Source organism: Leuciscus leuciscus (assembly GCF_965113295.1).
Source record: "Leuciscus leuciscus genome assembly, chromosome: 25".
In the NCBI taxonomy this organism is placed as follows: Eukaryota; Metazoa; Chordata; class Actinopteri; order Cypriniformes; family Leuciscidae; genus Leuciscus; species Leuciscus leuciscus.
In genome coordinates, this window is record NC_138724.1 from 6,589,384 (window position 1) to 6,611,348 (window position 21,965).

At 40.9% G+C, this 21,965-nt stretch overlaps 2 protein-coding genes across 4 annotated transcripts in view; one reads left to right on the top strand and one right to left on the bottom strand.

Annotated features, from left to right (window-relative positions):
• Window positions 1–18,422, top strand: LOC309490465 (mitochondrial inner membrane m-AAA protease component AFG3L1-like). 2 transcript variants are annotated; one of them, XM_082159653.1, is made up of 17 exons: window positions 1–198; window positions 243–384; window positions 1,165–1,255; window positions 1,329–1,408; window positions 4,284–4,433; window positions 5,068–5,142; window positions 5,230–5,354; window positions 10,049–10,319; window positions 10,704–10,841; window positions 10,965–11,118; window positions 11,249–11,356; window positions 12,919–13,044; window positions 13,268–13,378; window positions 14,531–14,646; window positions 14,728–14,928; window positions 16,758–16,952; window positions 17,276–18,422. In XM_082159653.1, the coding sequence occupies exons 2-17, from the start codon at window positions 271–273 to the stop codon at window positions 17,498–17,500; spliced, it is 2,280 nt and encodes a 759-aa protein (XP_082015779.1). In that variant the 5' UTR covers window positions 1–198; window positions 243–270; the 3' UTR covers window positions 17,501–18,422. The 2 variants fall into 2 exon arrangements, with proteins under 2 accessions (XP_082015779.1, XP_082015778.1); XM_082159652.1 differs by having other exon boundaries at window positions 2–384.
• dbndd1 (dysbindin domain containing 1) overlaps window positions 18,143–21,965 on the bottom strand; it is a 12,304-nt gene continuing 8,481 nt past the window's right edge. The window contains exon 4 of one of the 2 annotated variants that reach the window (XM_082159732.1): window positions 18,143–21,007. In XM_082159732.1, the coding sequence (XP_082015858.1) occupies window positions 20,835–21,007 (173 nt within the window). In that variant the 3' untranslated portion in view covers window positions 18,143–20,834. Of the gene's footprint in view, window positions 21,020–21,965 lie in introns of both variants that reach the window. The other variant, XM_082159731.1, reaches the window with a different exon arrangement.

The window sequence follows — 21,965 nt, forward strand, 5'->3', positions numbered from 1 at the left end:
AGGCGTCGCACAGAGGCGGGCGGTGGGGTCCTGCTGGCGGAGATGTCATTGAGCGCAGGCAGTTACTCAACTCTCTGTGAGGAGAATGAAGCTCGTTTGAGTCTGGAGTGACCGGGTGTGCGTCCATATTTACCGGGATCTGAGTCTGGAGTGACCGGGGTGTGCGTCGATAGTTACCGGGATCTGAGTCTGGAGTGACCGGGGTCTGCGTCGATAGTTACCGGGATCTGAGTCTGGAGTGTCCGGGGTCCGTGACCGTGTTTTGGCCCGATGGCAGCGCTGTTCTCCGCGGCGACCGCTGCTTCTGTCCGCTGCGGGATCAGAGCTCTCCTGCGCGGCGTCAACCGTCGAGGAGCCGCGGGACTCACTGGAGCTCAGCCGCCGGTCAGAAACATACACATACACATACACGTGTGTTTGTTTCATCACACTGATGTATCGGATAAAGTGTGTGTGTGTGTGTGTGTGTGTGTGTGTGTGTGTGTGTGTGTGTGTGTGTGTGTGTGTGTGTGTGTGTGTGTGTGTGTGTGGGTGTGTGATGTAATCATCTGCTGGTTGTTTAGTCTTGTTACATTATCTGACCTATATACTTGTCTGTGTCTATAACGAGACATGGATGATTTAGCATATGTTTGGTCTTTATGACGTAACAAATAACCGTGTCACGGTGACATAACTCCTAGATGTGTTTCAGCAATTCTTGACTCATAATCCTGTTCATAATTTCTTGCTTTCTTAGTTTTTATCCCTGAACACACGTGTTTGTTTCATCACACTGGTGTATCAGATCAAGTGTGTGTGTGTGTGTGTGTGTGTGTGTGTGTGTGTGTGTGTGTGTGTGTGTGTGTGTGTGAGAGATGTGATCATTGCTGTTTGTTTGGTCTTGTTACATCATCTGACCTATATATATTTGTCTGTTTATATACAGTAGTCAACATTTGACGTGGATTAAAAAAGTTCATCAATATTGTCCTAAGACAAGTGTATAATGTTGATAAAAGGTTTTGATCCACTTCAAATGTTGATTACTGTATATCGATGGATATATGGATGGTTTGGCATATGTTTGGTCTTTGTTATGATGTAACAAATAACCGTGTCAAGGTGACATAACTCCTAGATGTGTTTCAGTCATTTCTGACTCATAATTCCTTGTTTTCTCAGTTTTTCTCCCTGAACCGGCTGAAAGCAGGGGCATCCACAGGGACTCACTGCCGGTTCCCCATCTCCTCTTACTCCACTGAGGCTCCTAAAGGTAAGACGACCCTAGATGAGTGACAGATGATGTTCACCGGAGTCTTCTTCACTCACTGCCTCTTCATCCTCAGATGGGAAAGCCAGCGGACCGGGAGGAGGAGGAGGAGGGAGGAAAGGCGGGAGGAGCGACTGGAAGAGTAGATTACTGCAGGTAAACCCTCACCCTAACTCTCATGAGCCTCATGTTTTACCCCCCAAAAACAAATATATTCGAAATAAAAAGTATGATGCCTATTTTTACATCATTCAATTTTTTTTGACATTTAAACTAGGGCTGTCAATCGATATTTTTTTTTAATCGTGATTAATCGCATGATTGTCATGAGTTAACTCGCGATTAATCGCATTTAATCACACATTTTTTTATTTGTTCTAAATGTACCTTAAATTAATACTTTTCAAGTTTGTAATACTCTAATCAACGTGGGCATGGATAAATATGGATGCTTTATGCAAATGTATGTTTATTATTGAAACCATAGTCAATATAGAGCATAAGGACGAGACATGTTTCAAAGGTCATAGATGTTTTTCAAAGAACTTGTTCATGTCTATTAGACACAAACAAAAAACCAAAAAAATGCCAGGTTACCATTACTTCTCTTTCTTTGCACTGAGCAATTTACTAACACAAACATGTTTAGATTTTGCATGACAGGGCAGCTCTTCTGAAAATGCTAAATGTACATTTATTATTTATTATTACATTGTAGTTTGTCTCTCTCTGTGCCCATTTTGATGAAGCTAAATTCTCAATAAAACTGTTTTCATTGGTATATTTTACTGTTTCTGTTGTCAAACAACGGAATGAATTTGAAATGGTGACTGAAACGCGACCCATTAAGATAACCAGCTCTCCCTTCCAAGATGTTAAGTTAATCTGCACAACAATTCTGATAATCGAGCCGTCGTCTGGTGAAATCAAATTCACATAAGATAAAGACAATATCTGTGCTCTGATTTCGGCTATACTTGTAAAATTAGTGAAGCAACATAATATCTGTGCATAACTGAATTAAAGCGCTGCTCCTCCGCGTGAGACGCAGAGAGAGAGAGCGAGCGAGCAAGCGAGAGGTGCGCGCGCGTGCTGAGAGAGCAGTACCGGCGGTACCGGTAGATTCTCAGAAACTAAATAAGGTTTGGGCGCTTTGTTGAAGGGAAAAAAATCGCTAAAGGGGTCTACAATGTCGCTAAGTTGGCAACACTGTGTATCTCCATTTCTCCAACTAGAGGTTGGGCCACGGGTCAAGTAAGGGATAATCCACAGCTAGCCATGCATTAAAGGATTTTAATGCACGACGTAGAGGCGAAGAACCGCCCGACGCGGAGGGTGGTTGCCTCTACGAAGTGCATTAAAATTCTTTAATGCATGGCTAGCTGTGGATTATCCCGCTTATACCTTGGTTATTTGCCAAGTTAAAGCTGTAACTGATGTTCACAGTGTAATTTTTTAACAGACGTGTAAAAATGACGGTTATTTTCTTAAGTTACGGCTCGTTAGTTCTAGCACTCCGTCCACTTTAAATAAAGTAGAGCCATCGGATTGCTTTTATTTGAATGAATTATCACATTTATTTAAATTCATTATTAAAAGAGAGAGACAGAGAACTGAAAGAAAAGGAACAGAGAGAGAGAGAGAGAGAGAGAGATGCGTGCGCGAGTTAACGTTACCTGTGTGCGTCTCTTTAAAGTCTAGCAGCTACAGTCCCCTCGTTGCTTAAGCATAGCTAACTTAATGATTCTTTAATGGATTTATTAAAATTATTTATGAATGACAGGCAACACTGACAGTGACAAGGCAATCTTTATTTGAACTAATCATGTCATTTATTTATTGTTAATTCTTTGTGCCGCTTTTTGTCATTCAACGTCTTCTCCAAGTCTTCTTTTTCGTCTTGTGCCTGGGCCCATTTCTCAAAATTGCCATATTCACCATACAAATTAAACGATATGCAAAAATCATCCATTTAGCCTACCTAAATAAACGTTTTCATATGAGTCTCTCACTCTGCTTGCAAGTGTAACTGTGTTACTATGGTTACCAATGTTTATAGTAGCGGATTCATTTCGAACTGTAACTGTAATCAAACTGACTGGAATTACCTGTGCATTAAAGGGTTTTACTGAACACCTTCCAGCCAATCAGAATCGAGTATTTAAACAGCCCATGGTATAAACAGAAAATATGCGCTGCGTTAATCGTGCGTTAAAAAAATTAGTGCCGTTAATATGATTTTGCGTTAACGCGTTATGAACGCCCTAATTTAAACCCAATCCCCTTTTTTCTGGAACATATCAAATCAACATGTCAAATCAGTTGTGTTAATGATTCTAAATGATGGAAAAACCAGCAATACAAGTTTGAGAGGTGTCGCCCCGCCAAATCTCGCGAGAATCCCGACATGCTTTATTGCACGACGTCACATACATCAACAACATATGAAGAGCCTCTGTGAAAGACGCACGCATTTCAGACGTGAAACATGGCAGAGTCCACGAAGAAAAGGAAGAAAGCGCGGTCGGAAGAGTGCAGAGACGGCTCTGTGTGAATGGGATTTACGACAGTAACGTTAAACACAAGTACTCCACAATGACTCTAGGGGGCGCTGTCTGAGAAAAACAGAAACTGCATAGTGTGCCTTTAAATAAATTTAAAATTTAAAGTTTAGCAGTACACATTATATAGAGAAATTATAATTTACATTTAAAAAGTATATTTGTAATACCCAAGTGTAAGTTTACAATGCGATATAAATTTTTGTACTGATTTAATTCATGCAAGTTTAAAAAAAAGTCCAGGTATTTTTTAGGAAATAATTTTTCCCCACATGGAAATCAGAATGACTTTTTTTAGCATTATCTTCCTGAAATTGAGGGGGAAACGCATACATGGATGTTTTTGTCGCACTACAGTAATGAGAATTACATTTTCAGCCTCTTGAAATGGTGTTTGGTGTCTTTATGCAGATGATTGTCATGTGGGGACAATCTTTGAGGAGGTGTGTGTGTGTGTTGTGGTGTTTCAGGGAGACGTGCCGTGGGACGATAAGGACTTCCGCTATCTCCTGCTGACGGCGGGTGGAGTCGCGTCGCTCCTGCTGGTCCTCTACCTCAGAGATCCGGGCCGAGAGATCACCTGGAAGGACTTCGTGCATCGCTACCTGGACCGAGGACTGGTGAGAGCGCTGGCAGGAGTGTGTGTGTGTGTGTGTGTTTTAGGGCACGTCTACACCACAACGATATGCTTAAAACGGCATTTTTTCCTTTGAGTTTTCCGCATACAGACGACACCAGTGTCAAAACTATCCCCAGTCACACGGATCCGTGAAAATGACTAAGAGCGTTGTATTCTGCTGCCAGGCCAGTAGATGGCGATGAAACACGATAGGCTGAACTCGTAATACACATGTGCATGACGTCATCGTCTTCAGAGATCACGTTTTTGTTGTTTACACGGAGACCGTTTTCAAATACTTGCACTTTGAAGTTTGCGTCTTCAGGCACCCATAACACTGTTGTCGTGTAAATGAACGGCCAAAACACATAAAAAGTTTTACGTTTTTAGTTGAAAGCGGGGTCGTTAAATCTGATGAACACAGGTGAAAGGTCACACACACCCTGATGAAGGCTTATTGGCCGCGACGTGTTGGTGTGCCGTTGCTTGTCACCGGTTTTTAAAATCTAAGGCATGAAAGAATAAAGGCTTTTTATATTTTTGTAAAAGTTAATTACTCGAGTGCCTTGGATTATTTCTTGCGTGTGAAAGGTCATCAAAGGTCACCGCTCTGACACGTGCTCTTCTGTGCGCAGGTCGAGCGTTTAGAGGTGGTGAACAAGCAGTTTGTGCGGGTGATCCTGGTCCCCGGGGTCGACGCCTCTGAAGCTGTGAGTTATGATGTTCCCTGTACAGTAGTGTGTGTGTGTGTGTGTGTATGTGTGTGTGTGTCGCTGATCTGGAGTGTTTGCCTGCAGAGCTACGTGTGGTTCAACATCGGCAGTGTGGACACGTTCGAGAGGAACCTGGAAGCTACGCACTATGAGCTGGGTCTGGAGCCGTCACAAAGAGCAGCGGTTATATATACATCTGAGAGCGACGGGTCAGTGTGTGTGTGTGTGTGTGTGTGTGTGTGTGTGTGTGTCAGTCTGGAGCCGTCACACAGAGCAGCGGTTATATACACCTCAGATAGCGACGGGTCAGTGTGTGTGTGTGTGTGTGTGTCAGTCTGGAGCCGCCACACAGAGCAGCGGTTATATACACCTCAGATAGCGACGGGTCAGTGTGTGTGTGTGTGTGTGTGTGTGTGTGTGTGTCAGTCTGGAGCCGTCACACAGAGCAGCGGTTATATACATCTCAGAGAGCGACGTGTGTGTGTGTGTGTGTGTGTGGGTCATATACACCTCTGAGAGCGACAGGTCAGTGTGTGAGATTATCTGGATTCAAACACTCACTCAACCTCAGTCCTAAATGACAGTGATTCTTCTGTCTATAAAACCTTTGACACGTTCAGATCTGTGTTCTGATCCAGAGAGACATTATCATGAAACGGCTTCAGTCTTTTCAACATCACAGGATCATTATTTCTGTCTTATAATAATTCAAATTATCACAGAAGTTCTGGGATAAGTGTATAGTTCAGATATAAACACTGATGTCTACGGTAGTGACGAAATAGAGTAAATCACCTTTAGAAAGAAACTTGACGCTTCAAATAAATATTGTATCAATGACATTGTTACACCAGTAGGTGGCGACAAGAGACTGTTATAAATAATGTGTTCGTCATTGAATCATTCATTCAAGAGATTCGATCAAAAACGCTGATTCATCCAGTAATGAAACAGTTTCTCAATTTTTCCAGAATTGTGCAGCTCTCTCTCTCTATATGTGTGTATATATATATATATATATATACACTCACCTAAAGGATTATTAGGTACACCTGTTCAATTTCTCATTAATGCAATTATCTAATCAACCAATCACATGGCAGTTGCTTCAATGCATTTAGGGGTGTGGTCCTGGTCAAGACAATCTCCTGAACTCCAAACTGAATGTCAGAATGGGAAAGAAAGGTGATTTAAGCAATTTTGAGCGTGGCATGGTTGTTGGTGCCAGACGGGCCGGTCTGAGTATTTCACAATCTGCTCAGTTACTGGGATTTTCACGCACAACCATTTCTAGGGTTTACAAAGAATGGTGTGAAAAGGGAAAAACATCCAGAATGCGGCAGTCCTGTGGGCGAAAATGCCTTGTTGATGCTAGAGGTCAGAGGAGAATGGGCCGACTGATTCAAGCTGATAGAAGAGCAACTTTGACTGAAATAACCACTCGTTACAACTTCAGACAACCTTGAGGCGGATGGGCTACAACAACAGAAGACCCCACCGGGTACCACTCATCTCCACTACAAATAGGAAAAAGAGGATACAATTTGCACGAGCTCACCAAAATTGGACAGTTGAAGACTGGAAAAATGTTGCCTGGTCTGATGAGTCTCGATTTCTGTTGAGACATTCAGATGGTAGAGTCAGAATTTGGCGTAAACAGAATGAGAACATGGATCCATCATGCCTTGTTACCACTGTGCAGGCTGGTGGTGTAATGGTGTGGGGGATGTTTTCTTGGCCCACTTTAGGCCCCTTAGTGCCAATTGGGCATCGTTTAAATGCCACGGCCTACCTGAGCATTGTTTCTGACCATGTCCATCCCTTTATGACCACCATGTACCCATCCTCTGATGGCTACTTCCAGCAGGATAATGCACCATGTCACAAAGCTCGAATCATTTCAAATTGGTTTCTTGAACATGACAATGAGTTCACTGTACTAAAATGGCCTCCACAGTCACCAGATCTCAACCCAATAGAGCATCTTTGGGATGTGGTGGAACGGGAGCTTCGTGCCCTGGATGTGCATCCCACAAATCTCCATCAACTGCAAGATGCTATCCTATCAATATGGACCAACATTTCTAAAGAATGCTTTCAGCACCTTGTTGAATCAATGCCACGTAGAATTAAGGCAGTTCTGAAGGCGAAAGGGGGTCAAACACAGTATTAGTATGGTGTTCCTAATAATCCTTTAGGTGAGTGTATATATATATAGAAGAAACTGAGACAGACTAAATCCAGAAGAACTGTATTCAAGACGCTTGAAGAAACTTGTCCAAATCTACAGGACTGTGAAAAGTTTTAGGCTCTTGTGTAAAAATCAAAAGAATCTCATTTCAATTAAAAAATAATGTCATAAATTGATGTTAATTATCAATTAACTTCTATTAACTAAATCAAATCAATATCTGGTGTGAGCACCCTTTGTGTTTAACACCGCTGTTGTCCAGAGACACTTGCACACAGTTGTTCAGGAAGGGTTCTTCAAGAGTCTCGGAGACGTTGCCGCAGTTCTTCTGGATTTAGTCTCAGTTTCTTCATGTAATCCCAGACAGACTCGCTGATGATGAGGAGATCAGACCGGCTGTGGGCAGACTCCTTGTGCAAACTAAAATCTCACTCGATTATTACAACTAATGACAAAAATAATGTGTAGAAATGTAAACTGATATTTCCTACTGACAAAATACAACAAAATATGCAAATAATTGGCTTAAAACCATTTTTTGGTGTGAAAATACTAACGTGCCTAAGACTTTTCCACATTACTGTGTGTGTGTGTGTGTGTGTGTGTGTGTGTGTGTGTATATGTATGTATATATATATATATATATTAGAGGTGGGCATAGATTAATTTTTTTAATCTAGATTAATTTTGAAATTAATCTAGATTAATCTAGATTAAAATGGCTCATTTGAATTCTGCCGAAGGCATTCAGAATATGTGTGCTACCCAAATAATGACTATAAAAGTAAGTCTTTGAGAACGGGTTTCTCAAGCCAGGTGGCGCATTAGACCAGGGGCTCATCTCCTGTTTCTAAAATGCATCATAAACTGCTTGAGAAAGCTGTTCTACTCATAGACTGTAAAAGGTTACTACTGTACTGTTACCGTCCGTAGGCAACATTAGGTAGGCCAATGTTATTATCAACTACTATAGGCTATCAATTAGGGATGGGCGATATGGCCTAAAATCTATATTGTGATATACATTGCAGCCTCTTGCGATAACGATTTACAGTATATTATAATAAAACCATTTCAGAACAGAATACACAGACCCATGCTAAACAACTGCTAAATGTTTTTGTTTTTAAAGGGTGTATGTAGTTTTGAGAACATATATTGTGCAAAACTGTAAGTACACAACATCATTTTGCAGATAAATAAAATTTAAGTACACTAGCTGCAGAGACTTAAGTAGGTCTAATGTTTATTATGGCTTGGAGCTTATGAAACCCCAAATTTAAAATTAGAATATTGTCTAACTGATGTCTTTTCAGTTAAAAAGAAACACAACAACGATTCTTAAAATCGAGATGATGTGCTACACCACTAAGCAAGGCTGGATTAGTACCCCCAGGGGCCCCTGGGCACTGAAGCTCATGGGCCCCCTCCCCTACCTGACAACCACACCCTCCAAAGGAACACACACCAGGTGTGGGATTTAACATGCCAATCACTATTGATCAAAAGCTGAATGACTAGTTCACAAGACAATGATACGAAATACATTTTTCTGAAAAGTATGGCTGCACGATTTGGGGAAAATGTCATATTGTGATTATTGAGGTCAATATTGCGATATGCGATTGCGATATAGTAAACAAATGGTTTCATGAGTTAACTTGCTTATTTCTCAAGTAAAATGCACACACAGATTAGTGATAATGCTGAAATTTGTAGCCCATTTCTCAACTCAAACTAGAAACAACAACTAAATGCACTGTGTTTTCAAATTAAAATAAATTCAATATTGTTATTTGTCTCAATAATACAAGAGTTAAAAATAAATGTCATATTTACCTGTGCCTGTCAAACAGGTAGACCTAGGACATATACCGAAATTGTCAAACTGCACTGCATAAATTATATATTAAATATAGACTAATCCTTATTATAGCAAAAAAAAAAAAAAAAAAAACTTTAGTCAACAGCAGTGAGTCATTTTCTCTGTTCTTTTTGTTCTTTGATTAACTTTACTGACAGAAAGCTTTATTGGCTGCTGTCTCTTTAAGACCAGCTGACGGAGACGCGGCTCTCGCACGCGCCTCATTCTTTCACAACTCTTGACGTTCATCATAAGACAGCTCTTATGTTATGAAGATACTCGACAAAACGGACATTTTGGCATAATTGTGTGTGTTATTGTAAGTTCAAGCACGAAAGATAACTGTATTCTGGCGTGCTGTCTGTGCGCACGATACTGGCGCGCGCGCGTCTTTGGTATTCAGTGATATCATGTTTCGTTTTGAATTTGAGGTGGTAGAACGGATTAGCTGCTAGTCGTGTGTTAACTTACCGAACTGTTACCCCACACACTCTGTATATAGTTTGCTGCTGCTCGTCTGACGGCTTAAACCCGAACCAAGTCCAAATAATGGATGTTGCACCGATCTTTTTCACCAGCTTTCACTTTCAGCCGTGTTTACTTAAGATGACGACGAATATGCGTTGCAGCCGGGTTTACCTCGCGGCCGCGGGTAGATTGCGTCATCATAGCTTGTGTAGTATAGAGACATCTCCCAACCCAACTTGGAGAATAGATTAACGGCGATATTTTTTTTATCGCGCGATAAGAGTCTCGCGTTAACGCAGCACGTTAACGCCGATAACGGCCCACCACTAATATATATATATATGTTATGTTAATGGTACTAAGTCTTCCTCTTCCTGCAGGTCTTTCCTGATGAGCTTCATTCCCACGCTGCTGCTGATTGGCTTCCTGCTGTTCACTCTGCGGCGTGGGCCAATGGGAGGAGGGATGGGCGGGGGAAGGGGCGGGCCCTTCAGCATGAGTGAGTCCACCGCCAAGATGATGAAGGACAGCATAGACATCCAGTTCAAGGACGTGGCCGGGTGTGAAGAGGCCAAGCTGGAGATCATGGAGTTCGTCAACTTCCTCAAGAACCCTCAGCAGTATCAGGACCTGGGGGCCAAGATCCCCAAGGTATGAGCCTCCTCTGATTATTGATCATCAGCTGATTACTGATCCTCCTGTGTGATTACTGATCCTCCTGTGTGATTACTGATCCTCCTGTGTGATTATTGATCCTCCTGTGTGATTATTGATCCTCCTGTGTGATTACTGATCCTCCTGTGTGATTACTGATCCTCCTGTGTGATTACTGATCCTCCTGTGTGATTATTGATCCTCCTGTGTGATTATTGATCCTCCTGTGTGATTATTGATCCTCCTGTGTGATTATTGATCCTCCTGTGTGATTATTGATCCTCCTGTGTGATTACTGATCCTCCTGTGTGATTATTGATCCTCCTGTGTGATTACTGATCCTCCTGTGTGATTTATTGATCCTCCTGTGTGTTTGTTCAGGGTGCTGTGCTGTCCGGTCCTCCAGGAACGGGTAAAACGCTGCTGGCTAAAGCTACCGCCGGAGAAGCTAACGTTCCCTTCATTACGGTCAACGGCTCAGAGTTTCTCGAGATGTTCGTCGGCGTCGGTCCAGCCAGAGTAAGTCTGAACTATCGGTTTCAAATAGAGATGCACCGATGTATCCGCCAATAATCGGTATCGGCTGATTAAATTTGTAAATCCCAGTGCCGTGAACTGATTGTGGCGTGTGTTTCTCTGCAGGTCCGAGACATGTTCGTGATGGCGAGGAAGAACGCCCCGTGCATCCTCTTCATCGACGAGATCGACGCGGTGGGGAGGAAGAGGGGCGGAGGGAACTTCGGCGGGCAGAGCGAGCAGGAGAACACACTCAATCAGCTGCTGGTGGAGATGGATGGTGCGTGCCACAAACCGCATTAATGCTGCATATAACTCAGAGTCTGATCTGTATAAATTCAATTGAGATCTTGACTTGTATTTAACCTGAAAAATGCCAGATCAACAGTGTAACTTGCTTGTTTTTATAGGTTTCAATACAAGTACCAATGTTGTAGTTCTGGCCGGTACGAACAGGCCGGATGTGCTGGACCCTGCGCTGATGAGGCCTGGCAGGTTTGACCGACAGATTTACTTGGGTAAGAGGTTTTCCCTTTACATCTCTTCAGTGCTTTAGTATATGAAGCATAATATAAGACTTAGCAGTCGACTGATTTTTATTTATTTTTCTGTTTAACTGTTGTCCTTATGTCGACTGATATATCGTCACGGCCGGTTTCAGTTTTCTGTTTAAGTGTTTGAAGTGTTGGGCTTTTATTTTCACAGCGCCTGAACTAATTAAACCAAGTAGTGTTTATAGCTGAGGGGGCGGAGCTTTAGATTCTAGAGAGCATTTGATTGGACAGAAGATGTGATGAGAAGCTGAAGTCCGCAGTTATGTCATTAAAAATCCGTGATCCATTTTAGCGGAAGTGATAGACTAAGTTTTGAATGCTTATATCTCCTAAATGTGAATTTTGTCTGTTTTAGTCAGCTTATGCATAACCTTAAGGCTAACATATTCATACTAAAAGCTAAAAAAAAAACTTACATTTTGATTTCAGGGGGCCTTTAACAGTTCTGTCTAATAAATCATTAGAGCTGTTAATCAAAGAAAGAAAGTAAACAGTACATGAAGAAGTATTGTAGAATTAGCTGTAACCATTGACGTTCAAACCGCCTGCATTCTCTTTCGATATCTAATACATGAAACCCTCAGACTTTAGTGAATCAAGCTGTTGGATCCTCTGAAATGTGCATTTGGAGCATGCATAAAAACACATGTACTCTGTCATTGGACTCGCATGAACAACTAAGTAAAAAATCCTGCATTTCAGACTATATTTAGACATTGTCATGTTCATGTCATATTTACTGTGTGCTTTATTAGTGTTACCTGGACTTACCTGAGAAAATATGATTCCTAGTGCGCACAGACTTATCAGATAGTGTTTTTTTTACTATCAGTTTCTTTATTTGTAAAAAAAAAAAAAAAAGTTTATAATAGGATTACAGAATCAAGAGTTGCTATTTGTAATAAATTAAATATTGTCAGATAAATCTAAAATTAATTGCAGCATGTTATTTACAATTTTTTTTGTGGAATTCAATCTGAAATCTGCTCTCTAAGCTTTTGGCATAAAAAAATGATATTGGTCGACCACTAATAAAGTTCTTGTGCCGTGGGCTTAGAACTAGGGATACACCGGTATGAAAATTGTCCGATACCAATAATTCTTTATATTTGAAAGCCAATAATCGATATATTGGCAGATAAAACTAAATCCTAGTTCCTGGCCTGATTACACAAACAAAAGTTTCAACATTAAAAGCCATGTCCTAAGCACACAGTTATAAGGTTCTCATTATAATTTTATGTAGCTTATATGACTTATGTAGCTTATGTTGCACTGAACAGTATTTTCCTTTTTATCCATCATATTTCAAGCAGTTCAAAACCATCATGTTGAACAGTGTGCATCTGAAGGGTCTCAGCTGAAGGAAATAATCCATTATTTATAAGCTTTAATATATCAGACAAATTTTCTTAACGGACCCGATAACGATAACATTAAAAATGAACATATATCGGCCGATACCGATATGGTGGCATCCCTACTTAGAATGAGCGTCTAAGGTTTGTGTTCTGTCGATCCTTCAGGACCTCCTGATATTAAGGGTCGGGCATCCATATTCAGAGTTCACCTGCGGCCACTCAAACTGGACCCCAGTCTGGACCGGGACGCCATAGCGAGGAAGATGGCCGCCGCCACGCCTGGCTTCACCGGTGAGCGAACGACGACTTGCATGCTAATTTTCCTTTTGAAAAGAGTGAATGTGCAAGACAAAGTAGGAAAATGATATGTTGTATGATAATTACATATTACAAATTCATGTTTGGGAGTAGGCTGATGTAGTTGATATGATAATTAAGAAATCATAAGTGTTGCCAGTGCCATAATATTGCTGTGTTATTGCTGTATAAAGACAGAATATTTCCTCTCCTCCAGGTGCTGATATTGCAAATGTCTGTAATGAAGCAGCTCTCATTGCTGCCAGATATCTGAATGAATTCATCGGTGTTAAGCATTTTGAGCAGGCCATCGACAGAGTCATCGGAGGTGAGCTCAGAAATGCAGAATATCTTACAAAGATCCTATAACACAAAGACTGATGCTTGTGATCTACATGTTCAGATCTGTAATAGGGATGGGACGATTACCGGTTTCACTATAAACCACAATAAAATGTACTGACGGTTAGTATTATCGTTCAAAATTTAATTATCATTAAAACCGTGTTTGATTATCGCGTGCGCGTCCGTTGCGATACATGGATGTGCGCTGTGTTATAATGCGTTGCTATTGACGACGGTCATTATAAGGAAGGAAATGCCACAGAATATAATCTTGCTTGAAAAAGTGCATAGAGCTGCTTGTTTTATTTGTTGTTTGTTGATTTTCAAATATTAAACTGTTTTTAGTGTGAGCATCAGTTCTTTTTGAACACTTTCATCTCGTTTTAACAAAACTGTGATAATATTGATAATCACGATAATTTTGGTCACTATAATCGTGATATGAAATATTCATACCGTCCCATACCTAATCTGTAACCAAAATAACAGCACTGGATGTAACAAAGATCAGGAGTAATTGAGTTTATTGGTGAGGCCTGCCTTGTCTCTCTCTCTCTACAGTCGTATAATGTCTTAGAGATATAAGTGACGTCAGCAGTGACCTGTGGTGTACCTCATGGTTCAGTCCTGGGTCCCATGCGTTTTCTAATCTGCATGCTTCCTTCCTTCAGATAATGTAAAGTAGGGATATGACCTTAATTGAATAATTCTGTCCTCATTAGTGGAGCTGAAGCTTTGCGGATATGGTTTTTTGAGTTGGCTTATGCATCTTTAAAGTCCCCCTGTGGTGAAAATCAAGCTTTTAATGTAGTTTATATGTCTATGTGGTGTTTTAGGAGTATTTTCTCCTTAAAACTGCAGTGAACCAAAGACAGTCTCAAAAACACGGTTTGAAATCGCTGGTGTTTCTGACGTCACAAACTACCTTGTAACCAATCAGATCAACGTGTGATCGTCAACTAGTGGATCTCTGAGTGGAGGCGGGGCTTATTTGCATATTCATAGAACTGCGTATACTAAATGAGGCATGGGTGTCGAGTTACATTCAAGACATTTTAAGGCATGAAGGACTTGTATCTAACTATCCCAAAAAAATATAATTTAGTCATTGATATTTTGTGCTCTCATCTTTTAGGGCTGGAGAAGAAGACTCAGGTATTACAACCCACTGAGAAAAAGACTGTAGCCTATCATGAAGCAGGACATGCTGTCGTGGGCTGGTTTCTCCAACATGCTGACCCACTGCTCAAGGTCAGGGCCCTAAATGTAGGATTATAGCTTAAACTGAGTCATTCGTCTGTAAATTGTTTTATTGAAATTTACGTGTTCCAGGTTTCCATAATTCCTAGAGGTAAAGGCCTGGGTTATGCACAGTACCTTCCGAAAGAGCAGTATTTATACACCCGGGAGCAGCTCTTCGATAGGATGTGTATGATGCTGGGCGGGCGAGTGGCCGAGCAGGTGTTTTTCGGCAGGATCACGACTGGGGCTCAAGACGACCTTAAGAAGGTCACGCAGTCAGCGTATGCTCAGGTACAGAGATTGTGCTTGCTTTGTGTGTTACACAATTTGCTATAGCGACATTATGTACTGATTTTCCAGTAGGGATGCACCGAATATTCGGCCACCGAAAGACTTTTATCACCGAAACAATACGGCCGAAATGTTGTGATGACGCAAACAGCAGATACCGCGACCTGCACGTGCTTGTCTGAAGCAACATATCTGCGGTGTGGACGTATTTCAATATATCTGAGAGTGACCCACGGACAGCGATTTTCAAAACACAGACATCCCAAGTCTTCCGGAAGTTCCGGGAGTCTCCTGCGTATTGATAGCGGCTCCCTGATGCCCGCAAATTAGTTTAAATCTCCCGGAATCGCGAGCGAGCATGAGCGTGCATACGTAGCGCGCGCGCGGCAGAGAGAGGGAGCGAGAGACCTTGCGTGTGTGTGCAGAGCAGCCGTCATTTATCAGAGGTGTGTGTGTGTTTACCTTAGCTGTTTATGGTTTTTGCAACTCACGTCCATGAGCATATAGCTGCAGATATTATTATGGGCTATGGCAGTATTGACCTAAATGCACTTTGTTTTTATGAGAGAACATTTCATTTTTAAACCTTTCTGCAGGCCAGTAGGCTTTTACATTATTATTTAATGTACACATGAGTGGGGTCAAGTTAAACATTTAATTTTATACTTTGCAATGTGCTAAATAAATATTTGCATAAAATTTTAATTGATTTATTCTTTGAAACTTTAATATTAATTTATGCAATGCCTTGATTATAGTAAAGTTAGTGCACAGTCATAGCCATAAATGCAATGGTACTAATAATTGGCATAATTTATTTCGGTGTTTTCGGTTTTCGGCCTCAGTTTCCTCTTTTTCGGTTTTCGGTTTCGGCCAAGAATTTTCATTTCGGTGCATCCCTATTTTCCAGTATGTTTTCCATTTAGCAGAAGCTTTTATCCAAAGCAATGTACAATATAGGAACAGTCCATTTTGAGTAGAGCTGAAACGGACATTCAGAATAGTCAATGAATCACTTTAACAATCATTAGATTGTTAGCAGAAAATAATTGTTAATGCAATGATTGAACAACATTGGTGATCGCTCATTAGGGTTGGGTATCGTTTGAATTTTAACGATTTCGATTCTGCTTATTGATTCCGATTCTTATCGATTCCTAATTTCGATTCAAATCAGGTAAAAAAAACTTGGATATCATTCACATTTAGTCTTATTGCAAAACATTTCATTGTTGCTGAATATCATGAACAAAAATCAACAGGTTAAAGAACACTTACGCAAGGAACTTTTGCCTGTAGTTTATACCATAGTGAAAACAACTAGCCTAACTTATATAAACGTCATGCATTATTAAAGACAAGTTAACACTCAGTAATTTAAAAAGAACAAATACAAAAATTAGCAATCGCAACAAATAGATACAACTGAACAAAGATATGTTTGATATAAACAGTGTTTTTAGATTTTCAGGGAATTCAGGCACAGAAACTGTAGTCAAATATAAAATAACACTGGACTTTATAAATATACATTACAAATATAGTTACAAAAGTTATTCAGGCAAGAACAGCGAGTGAATTTTGTCTTTTGTTTGATTAGTGTTATTATAGAGAGCAGCAGGGATATTAGGGTGCTGTCACTTTAAGAGATGCACAATATATTGTTACTCATGTGTGCAGCACAGAAAACAGCATGTGAGTCCTGGTTTAAAGGCGTATTAAAATACACACAAAGGAATCGATAAGAGGAGTCGAAATTTTTATTTAATAACACATTTTTGATTGACACTATCTTTATTTGACAATTTTATTCCCAACTTTTCTAATAGATTGTGCAGTTTGGCATGAGTGAGAAAGTGGGGCAGGTGTCATTTGACCTGCCCCGGCAAGGAGAGATGGTTCTGGAGAAGCCCTACAGCGAGGCTACGGCAGAGCTCATTGATGAGGAGGTCAGAAATCTGGTGGACCGGGCCTTTAAGAGAACACTGGAGCTCGTCTCTGAGAAACGAGAGCAGGTGGAGATGGTGAGAACAACTGGCAGCTTGGATTTACAGCTTTAAATGGAGTGAAGCATGACTAGTGGCCATTACAAAAGCTAGTGAGCTGTGGAGTGCCTCAGGGTTCAGTCCTTGGTCCCATTATTTTTCTCATCTACTTGCTTTTTCCTTTAAATAATGCAGCATAGCTGGATAATCTTCAGCTTAGCTCTACCACAAAGCAGAGATTTTAGTTCATACTAAGAGATTTCAGTGTCATTTGAGTGAAGTTAAGCTTTCAAAGTCACCTGCTCAGTCACATTTTATTCATTGTTTGGTAGATGCAAATATGCATTTGTTTTTGCAAATAGGTTGGAAAGCGTTTGCTGGACAAAGAAGTTCTAGACAAAGCTGACATGGTGGAGTTGCTGGGACCCAGGCCGTTCGAGGAGAAGTCCACGTATGAGGACTTTGTGGAGGGCACTGGCAGCTTCGAGGAAGATACAAGTCTTCCGATTGGGTTGAAGGACTGGAACCAAGAGAGAGGAGAGATCCAGGAAGAGCCTCCAGCTTCACAGGAAAAACAGGCTGCTTGAAATGAACACCGCCCTCAAGATACTTTCCACCTGCCTCTGATACTTGCCTTACTGTTGAAACTGTGTGTGAAAGGAGAGTCTTCTGGGCTGAAGAAAAGATTTGTGAATTTTGTTGGTATTTGCATTTCACTTCCCTTGTTAATTCTAAGCAGGGGACGTTTATTGAATTTGAAATGCCTTAATGCAAAGATTATGTCGCCATAAACTATGCTGGATAAACTTTAACACCGGACACCACAAACTCTTTATGACAGATCAGCAACTCAGAATCTCATCCGTTTAGTTATTTCTTTTATCCTTTCATTTCTGCCTTTATATCATAAACTGAATTCTATCCTTTTAGCTACTCTTCCTCTTAACAGAAGTGGAAGAAACAACTGTATATTTGTACAGTTTTCATTTGTGTGTTCTAGGAAAAAAAATGTTTTGAAAAAGAAATTATTTAAATTAAATGAGTCCTTTTCATACAATTTACAATTTTTTTTTTTTTTTTTCAACACTTACAATGTTAGTCAAGTTTCTTGCACCAAAAACAGACCTTATTTTTTCTCATGACCAATTTCCACCTTTTTTTCTTACCCTTTATTTAGGTCATTTATGCAGCTTGTATTTTGATCCTTGTATGAATTCACCACTTCATCAGGGTTATATTTACAGCGTCTAATCTACAGAAAGATCATATCTTTATTTCGGGACTTAAAAGTGTTTTGTTATATTGTATTTCTAGGCCTTACACTGACATCAGCAGAAGTAGGGCAAAGCTAGATGATTTATCACGTTCTGTTCATCAGGGACACTCCCGTTTTAGATGGGCGAGATTTAGCCAAGAAACATCCAGAATCGGTGCTATCTATGATGATGTGAGCTACAAATCTCACTATTATTTGTGGTTGTTAAAGAGAATAAAAGCCCAGTGCAAGTTTGTGGATCTTCTTTATGAAAGGCAAAAGCACCGTTCTTTCGACCGAACGCTGAACCTCTTAAACTGCAGATCACGTGAAGCCTTCTGAATCCTGCTATCATGTCTGTTCAAGTAAATTGTACCACACTGCCTCCATTTAGAGCTAATTGTCAGGTTGTTGTGTCACAAGACTTGCTTTGTACAGTAAAGTATATATCGGGGAAAGAAAGGGAGGAAAAACAGCCTGATCTGTTGACATTTTTTCACATTTATTCCCGTTATATTTTTGCCCTCCTTGAATTGATTGTTAATGATTCTGGTAGTTAATACATTTCTTCTCCGATGTGACCCTGTGTACAGATCATGCTTGACATCATTGAACCCTGTAATAACCCTGGTAACATATACAGTTCAGATTTGTTTGCGCAACAAACTTTTATTCTTTAGGATTTGTATTTGAACTGCCCACCCGATAGCCTTCTTCTCTTTAAGGATTACATGTGAATCAGGTATATTTTAAGACACACTTTCTTGTTGTGCACCGGTGATCGCACATGATGTCTTTGTTAAATTGTTAATAAATGACATTTAATGATACAGAGCAGTTAAAAAACATATTGCTGAAAGATTATTCACCCTTACATCCATTCTAATGCAACTTTTGCCATTGCTATACTCAATAAGTTAGGCCAGAAACATAATCTACGCAAGTATGCTAACTGAATTCTTGTGTGGTTCTGTTGTACATAATGTCTTGTTACTGTGGCTGTGACAAACCTCAGCACTCAATGGGGGAGATAGTTACCTTCACAAAGTTGGTCAAAATTAAAATAACATGTTCAACATTATTCTCTTAAACTGCAGCACCATGATTCTCAACCTTTTGGATGAGGTCGTACTTCTGACCTATTCATTTGGAGTGTACTAATCATCTTGAATTAGGTGTGTTTGTTTGGGAAGAGTTTGGGTGTAGCTCCAGCAACAGGGTTGGCAAACACTGCCATTTTGTATGCCTCTCTTATCTTGTTATGAGAGAGATGCATGAACTGAGCTGCGCTCCAGTTCACCTAAACCGTGTTCACTGCTCCCTAGTGGGCATAGCATAAAATACTGGACACTTGGTTTATGCTAAAACCCAACCCAAACCGCCTTGCGGCAATGTTGAGGATGCTACACATAATTGTGCTGCAATATGAACTGCGTTTTGACAAATTTTTAAACCGAATGTTGCATGAATTGAGCTGACGTAGCTCGAAGTGTCTGTTCATATACTTGCGTAGGGCATGTTTTAGGCCTTAAGGTCCTTGCACATAGAGTCTGAAATTTTCTTATGCATTTTTTCGTATTTGTCATCACGCACAGAAACCTTGCACACTGAGTCCGATGCGTATGAATTAATCCGTAGCGGGGGGGGAAATCGCAATACAATACAAAATGGAGTCTTAAAGCAGTGTGGAGGATGATTTTATTGTCCTCTCTCTTCAGAGGGAACAAAGAGGAAATATTGGGTCCATCCAATCCTGAGATTTCGTAGAAAGGAAGGAGAGTTCGCTGCAGGATTATCCCGAGCGATTGAAAGTTCACTTCAGGATGTCAGCGGCTCAGTTTGATGCTTTGCTAGCGATACTGGAGCCACATATTAAAAACAAGATCACCAATTTCCATCATTGATCCTGAACAGGTCTGGATTTTAGCGTTCGTTTGTACGGTGGCTCTGAATTGTCAAAACGCGCCTCAAAAAGCTTGCTACGGATGCGAAAAACGAAAAAAATTTAACCCAATCCACATTTTTTTGTGATGGACGAAAGTTTCGGAGGCAGTGTGTAAACGTGATTGACACAACGTTAGGTCTTATTTTTTTACGTGCGAAATTTCCGTACTACAATTTCGGACTCGGTGTGCAATGACCTTTAGGCATGAAATGTTGTATTCACTTTGTTTCTGGGTCTCCTGTTTTCATGCAGAATCTCCTCGAAGGACATTTCTGTCCCTTCACACAGGCATGTCCTGAACTTCTCCATAGGCTGATCACAGTTGCTGCCTCAACACATTGCTCTGGTCCTTAAACAGTTCCTTGAAGATTCAAATCACTGTGGAATTCCTCAGTTGCTCCTTGAATTCATGGTGTGGTCCATAATGCTACATCTTGCTTCAAGTTCTCCATATGCAGTAGTCACATGGAGAAGACTGAAAGTGACAAGGTCCCAAAGAGGCGTCCCAAAATCTGTTCCATCTTGAGGAAGAGTCTACACTTATCCCAGCTAATCGGAGCTGTCTTCTCGCCCATAATGGACGGAGGGATTGCATTATCTTTAAGTGGGATCACCATGTCTTTTGATCCCTAAGGTTCCCCGTCTCCTTGTTTGACAAGGAACCTCCCCTCTCCAGACAAGGGCTTAGTTTTCTCCCCAAGCCCCTGTAGCCGGCCCTGGCTCAAGGCTGCTGGGATTGAGAGCGCTCTATCTTCAGCATTGGCTCTGTGTTCTCGGAGTCGCTGTGGTGCTTTCGATCTCTCGGCTGCTGATCCCCTTTTCCCCCGCGGGTCCAGGAGGGCGAGCGGACGTAACCGCTGTGGGGAAATCTTGGTAACGGCGGCTGATGGCGATCTGTGGGGCGAACTTACAAAACCAACCAATGAAAAACAACTTCATAGCCAGTCACAACAATGATAAGGCTATCGTTCTGTTCCAAAACCTAGTGTAATGCCTGCCTAGATGGGGACCATCCCAGATGGGGATTTTAAGGGACCATATTACATGAAGACTCTTCATGAACAGGTTGGCAGGAAGAGAACAAGGGTGCTCAATCCTGTTCATGGAGATATAACTACTTGCAGAGTTTACTTTCAACCAACACACCTGTCTGTAATTATCAAGTGCTTCTGAAGATCTTAATTAGCTGGTTGAAATGTGTTTAATCAGGGTTGGAGCTGAACTTTGCTGTAAGGTTGATCTCTAGCAACAAGTTTGGGAACCTCTGGTTTAGAAGTTGTCTTCTAAATTGCCTTTTTTTTTTTTTTTTGGCCTAATATTTAAGTACTTTACACAAGGATTTCAATCCACCTCTTGACGTGTTTGTGTGTTTGACTTCCATAGGAAAAGCATTAGTACAGGGGTAGCAACCCTGCTTCTGTAGGGCTACCATCCTGCAGAGTTTAATTCCAACTCTAAGCAAACACACCTGAACCAGCTAATCAAGGTGTTCAGGATTTCTTGAGATTTCTACAGGCAGGTGTGTTGAGCAGGGTTGGCTATCCCTGCATTAGTGGGTGGTTTTAGGCACCCTTTCCTGGAAGACCACCGTCCAGTTTAATTCCAACCCCAATTAAATACCTGAACCAGCTAGTCAAGGTATTGAGGATCACTAGAAACGTCCAAGCAAGTCTGTTCAGGGCATGTTGGAGCTGAACTTTGCAGGACGTTGACCCTCCAGTAGCAGGATTGAACACGCCTGGTTTTAGGGAAAGGGCATACATAACATTTGCGTTTTAATTTAATGAATTGTCTTTGGTTACTCGAAACTCGAAAGGTTAATGGCATAATTGAAACAATTTGACCTGTTGAC